The 5,647-nt window shown below is 43.3% G+C and overlaps 1 protein-coding gene across 1 annotated transcript; it reads right to left on the bottom strand.

Annotated features, from left to right (window-relative positions):
* Positions 1-782: 782 nt before the first annotated feature.
* Positions 783-5,647, bottom strand: cdk7 (cyclin-dependent kinase 7). Its single transcript, XM_037483547.2, has 12 exons — positions 5,521-5,647; positions 5,236-5,295; positions 5,108-5,141; positions 4,942-5,009; positions 4,757-4,825; positions 3,519-3,629; positions 3,322-3,440; positions 3,061-3,160; positions 2,869-2,955; positions 2,646-2,795; positions 2,344-2,482; positions 783-1,672 (listed from the first exon to the last, which is right to left on the bottom strand). Exons 1-12 carry the CDS (start codon positions 5,584-5,586, stop codon positions 1,644-1,646), a joined length of 1,032 nt encoding a protein of 343 aa, XP_037339444.1. The 5' UTR covers positions 5,587-5,647; the 3' UTR covers positions 783-1,643.

Raw genomic sequence — 5,647 nt, 5'->3', positions numbered from 1 at the left:
TCCTCCCCCTCCTCTTCCTCCTCCCCCATGAGTAACTCCCCCCCCCTGTCTCTCCTCCCTGCGCAACACACACACCCAAACAGAAGGCCGAGCGCCAAGCCAGATGTCACAAATGAATTGCGATAATGGCGTGGGTAACAATGACATTAGAGCGGATTAAGCGTGCATGACAGAAGTTCATCGAGTTATCTAAAAACTCATTTGATCAATGCCCCACATAATGCAAATGACTGAACACGTATTGTTAACAGGCACCTGTGGCTCACATTGTGACATACACTAACGTGTATAACGTTATTGGCTGTGGGATGAAATTATTCCCACAGCAGCTGGTGGGTTAAAGGCTTGGTAAGGAAAACACTTGGTGGGTGTTATGTTGTGTCATGCATGCCTTTTGGAGACGTTCCTCTCATTAGGCTTTACACTGTATTATTAATGCCATGGTCTTATTCATCCCACATATATTTCTTGCTGATTCAGACATACGAGTATGACTTTTCCCCCACAACCCGTGTGCTCCTAATCCAACATGTGGGCAGCTGTGGGCTGGTTGCAGCTTTCGAGGCCACTGAAATGGCCTTTGAATGAGTCAAGAGTTGATAAGGCTGCTGTGGCGCTCTGCTGCTATTTGCCAGATTGGTCATCTGACCCAGTTACCCAACACATAAACACTCACTGAAGTCACTCATCGCCATCACTCAGTCATCAGGGCCCCCCTCACTGCTGCATTGTGAGCATGTTTAAAAAAAAAACAGAACTAGTCCCTTAAAGGGAATTTAAGCAAGGTGCCAAAAATTAGTTTTTATCTTAAATACTGAGAAATCAATTTGGTTAAACATGAAGACGTTCAAACTAGTCTTCATGTCTTATCTGCTACATTGACAGAAAACCAAAAGAGGATCACAAGACCTGCCCAAGCATCAGGCCGACATGTCAGTTTGCATTCAATCACAGCAATGTTGAACAAAAGTGACATATTGTGGCAGGACGCTGTCAATCCAAGCGTCGCCTCCTCTCCGCCCTCGAGACAGGGCTTATGCCAAATAAATACACACAGTCTAACAAATACACACATCTTTCTGACATATGGTGAGTAAATGAACTACAAGTACAATTCTGTCCACGCATACCAAACGGGTGTGAATTCTTAAAAGGAAGTCCGTTTGAACGTTATCGTGTGAATTAAACACGACTTGTTTTGGCCGAATCGTCTTCCAATGTAATTCGATGGAGAGCAAAGGAAGTCAGACCATATAATGACAATCCCTCATAAGCATTTGCACCATTTAAATATACACACAATAAATCAGGCGTGCTTGTTTGGTAGTTCTTTTTTTCCAGTCACATAAATATACATATTACAAAAGGCTCCCAGAGCTTATGCATCATTGTTACAATGAAGGAAGACCAGACGCTATTGACCTATTGTTGTACATCATTCGATGTGCTGCTACGGACAGCAGCACCGTGGGACAAACCCTGGCCACAATTCTCCACTGACTTAGCAGCTTCTACCTCTAAAATGTCCTAAAGTCAACCACATCTGAGCCTTTTGTCTCTGGGCTGGACGATCCTGAGCAACGCGGGAAAGCTGATCCCCACAATGGTGTGAAGACGGTGATCATCTGATTATTGAGGTTGCATCAGAAGATGAGCTTCTTCTTCATAACAGCTGAAACGCATAAAAAAAAGATTTGTTAAAAGAAAAAAAATACTTATAAAATACAGTGATGTAGTTTATATAAACACTTCATGTGCAACTGGAAGAAGCTTTTAATGACAAATCTACAAACATCTAAAGTTTCCATCCACTTGAAGTATTCAGTATTCTCTCTAATATATTGTAGCACACAGCATTGCGTAGTCAACCCACGTAATTTCTAAACCACTGGAGAAGCTTTGAACCTCCCAATAACACCAAAGTCCTCCTACAGTAAAATATACCACAATCCACTAAACTGGATGCGTGCGAGTGTGTGTGTGTTCTCATTTGCTCCATTCTGAACGTGTAACTGCAACGCGGCCAACACCCTTTGAATTGCTAGGTTCAATCAAGTGCTATTCTAGATTTCAGAGCATTGTGGACATAACCATGAGGACGAGGATCATTTCACGACATACCTCATGAAAGTTTGGTCTGAGCGGGATGTTCTGTAATGTGCAGCTCTTTTAAAACCTGGCTCCAACATTCTGTGCCAGACATGGTTTAAACCATAACTTAAACAGTTTAACCAGAATAATATTGACTGGCTTTGTTCGACTTTGGCTACATCCTGGTCCAGGGGGTACTTCCTGGATTAGGAGGTTCATATTAGAAAGTGTGAACTAAAACGTGTTCATTACTTGTCTCCAGGCCCTCGATTTTCCTCTTGAGCCCGATTGTTTCCTTCTCCCTCAGGGCCTCGGCTGAACAGTTGGGTCGGGGGAGTTGTGGACCAAGAGTGGGACCAGGTCGATTACTGAAGTACCTCATTTTCAGAGCCTGGAGCACAACAGACAACAGTACAAATAACAGGATCACCTGCTGATGAGCGATGAGTCCTTTACAAAAGTATACTGCAAGTACGTATTTACAAGAGTTTTATCTTGTTTACCAGTCCATCATGAGACTTTGAGAAACCCACTGTGCTTTAGTGGTGTATTACCTGTGTCGCTGTGGTCCTCGTCAAGGGATTAAAGGTGAACAGGCCCTGCAGCAGCTCTAGTAAGTCGTCTCCAGCTGCGGTAAATATATGTTCCAGCGGTGTGCCAGGAAATATTTTGAAGGACACATAATCTGGTAGACTGCTCATTCCCTGCAGACATGTAGGAAAAACAAATTGCACAAGGGACTTTCTCTTGAAAGAAAAAACAAAAAAAAACACCCACCGGCCACGTCTCTTCTGTAGGCGTCCCGAGTGCCTCAAAGATCTTGGTCAGCTGGTCAAGATCAGAGTCTCCAGCGAGGAATGGTATCTACAACGAATGAGACGTACAGAGACATGAGCACGGAACCAAAAATAACAGCCTGCTTCATGACTGGTCATATCCTCTAATATCTTTGAAGGGAGGTTTGTTCACCCGAAGGAGCAACTCTGCCAAGATGCATCCCACCGCCCACATGTCAACGCCCACACCGTACATCCTGGCACCAAACAGGAGCTCAGGGGACCGGTACCACCTGGAAAAGATCCATACACAGGGAGTTACTTTGTAGAACGTAAAAAACAGTGTTACTCCTCCAGAGAGAAGTTCAATCCTGTTGATATAACATTTAATACTTTATAAATGGGTTCCCGAACCTTTTCTGTTATCAACACAATAAGAACAAAAAGCACAGACCTGGTAACAACTTGATGTGTGTAGACTCTGTTGGGGCTGCCAAATGCTTTGGCCAAACCAAAATCAGCCAACTTCAACACTCCACTGCCGTCTAACAGCAGATTATTGGGCTTCAGATCCTGTACACACAGAGCAGGAAAATGTTCATCAATTAGTGTGTGTGTGTGTTTGTGTGAGAGGAGTACAAGTGCTCTTACCCTGTGTAGGACCCAGTGTTGGTGCATATACTCTAATCCCTGTAGGGTCATTAGGATGTAGGCTTTGATGTTGGATGGAGTCAGAACTAGGCTGGTGTCTTTGATGATCACCTGAACAAAACAAAAAACCATAAGTTGTAAAGAGTATCTGGAAACTATCAATCTCCATCCATTATAGTCTAGGCTCCACAATTAACAATGACTCCAACCAGAGGCGACAAGAGAAGTAAAGACAACTGAGAACACAGGTGCAGTGAAGCTAAACAGCACAGTCACGATTCAAACTCTTACCAAGAATCCCCATTGATCCTCCAGCCACACAATCACCAACTTTCCTATCCTGCTTCGTAACCCCATCGATAGGAAAAGCATTGACCGTCTGAAGCTAAATGTAAGCTTGCGGGGCAAAAAATAGACTTTCAACACCAGTAATAATACGAGGATCGTATTTCACCCTCGTGTCTGTCAGCTGCCTCTGAGACACTAATGGCATCCACTCACTGGGAGAGCCGAAGTGGAGTGTTATTGATTTTTTAAGCGTATTTTATCTTGTTTTGCAACGCGCAAGTAGAGCCTGATGCATCGGTGGTGGGCAGCCATCTGGAGCCTCATATGCTAAAACAAACTACAGGGGGAAAATAAAAGCCTTAGTGACCTCAGAGAACCCTTTAATGGTTAAACAGGAGCACTCACGCTGCTACATTCATCATCCTGCTCTTGTTTGCAGTGCTGCTCTGCATGTCATCTGACTTTACACCTCCCAATTACTCGTTCATCTATTTGCTTATTCTTTGGCCAGCTAGGCAATTCAGATTGAAAGCTGAACATCAATCTAATTCTCTGAAGAAATCCAGCTTTCTCCATCTCAAATGAGGAAGAGGTAACAATTTCCATCTAGTGGAAATGCAAAAAAAATATTTTACGAACATGAATGTTGTAAACTCTCCACAAAGAGACGGTGTATAAAGTACCCATCCCAGCCTTAAATGAATAAGCTAGGTGTCTCCCTGTGTGAACAGACTGGATACCGTCTTTTGTGTGTCAGGCAACTTCAGGCTTAACTTAAATATTGCTTTTAGCTGAATTGTCATTTGTTACTTGAATAATAGGTCGTAACACCAAGAACTCTTAATAATCCTTGAAGTCAAAGGACTTGGTTATAGTAAAGGTTGGCATAATATTGTACGTTATCACTGTCCCTTGACAGAGATTTCTTAAAATGAAGAAGACCATCCCACCTCCAGGTCTGTTTCCATGAAATCAAACACCAGGCTGATGTTAGATTTGTGTCCAAAGGCATCGAGGAGCTAAAAAACACACAAGATGACATACCAGTGAATACTTAAATCATCGTTTTCCTACACAAGTAATAACACACATTTTTAAAGATACAACACATCTCACATGATGAAGGTTTACCCACCCCAATGATATTTGGGTGATGCAGTTCCTGCAGTAGTTTGATCTCTCGGAGAGCAGTCCTGTTAATACCTGTCGATTATAAATCATTGATTGGGTGGTTGGCATGAACTACACTCTGTGGTAAAAACATGAAATGTGCGCTTATAATCACTCAGCATTTTAATTACCGTCTTTAGCCTCCGTTCTGTGGCCAACCTTAATCTGTCAGGACAACAAAAGACAGCAGCTTGGTGTTTAGCATCTGCATAGCACTCAAATGCTAACAGGTGTCTAAATTAAAGCTCATCCATTTCACCTTTTTAATGGCAACGATGGTATCATTCGTTTTGTCCCTGGCTTTGTACACCGTGGCGAACTGCAGAAGAGAAGCAGAAAGGGATAAATACAGGAACAAAGCGCACGGTGGTTTGTATTCTCACGAGCTGTCAGCACGATAGCACGAAGCAGCGAGTCTTTGTTGACATTAGCAACCAGCTAACGCTTGTTAGCTTAGCTAGCATGCTTTCCACACAGCCATTCAGAGGCCCTCCACCAACGACAGACATTAGGGGGGAAATAACCGTTCTTTGTCTCTTCCTACCTGACCCTCTCCGAGGAAATCCAGTTTCTCGTATCGTTTGTTTCTGGATTTTGCTTCGAGCGCCATGGCGAATAACTGTCAGTGACATGAGGACACTTCCTGCCTAGTTAAAGGTCCGCAGCTTCTT

This window comes from Pungitius pungitius, chromosome 5 (genome assembly GCF_949316345.1).
Source record: "Pungitius pungitius chromosome 5, fPunPun2.1, whole genome shotgun sequence".
Lineage (NCBI taxonomy): Eukaryota > Metazoa > Chordata > Actinopteri > Perciformes > Gasterosteidae > Pungitius > Pungitius pungitius.
The sequence above is the reverse complement of the archived record's forward strand: the minus strand, read 5'-3'. Positions and strand labels throughout refer to the sequence as shown.

Coding starts and splice junctions, on each gene's coding strand:
- cdk7 (XM_037483547.2), bottom strand. CDS start 5,586: ATGGCGCTCGAAGCAAAATCCAGAAACAAACGATACGAGAAACTGGAT. Junction 4,826..4,941: donor ATCACCCAAATATCATTGGG/GTGGGTAAACCT, acceptor TGTGTTTTTTAG/CTCCTCGATGCCTTTGGACA. Junction 3,441..3,518: donor AACACTGGGTCCTACACAGG/GTAAGAGCACTT, acceptor CTGTGTGTACAG/GATCTGAAGCCCAATAATCT.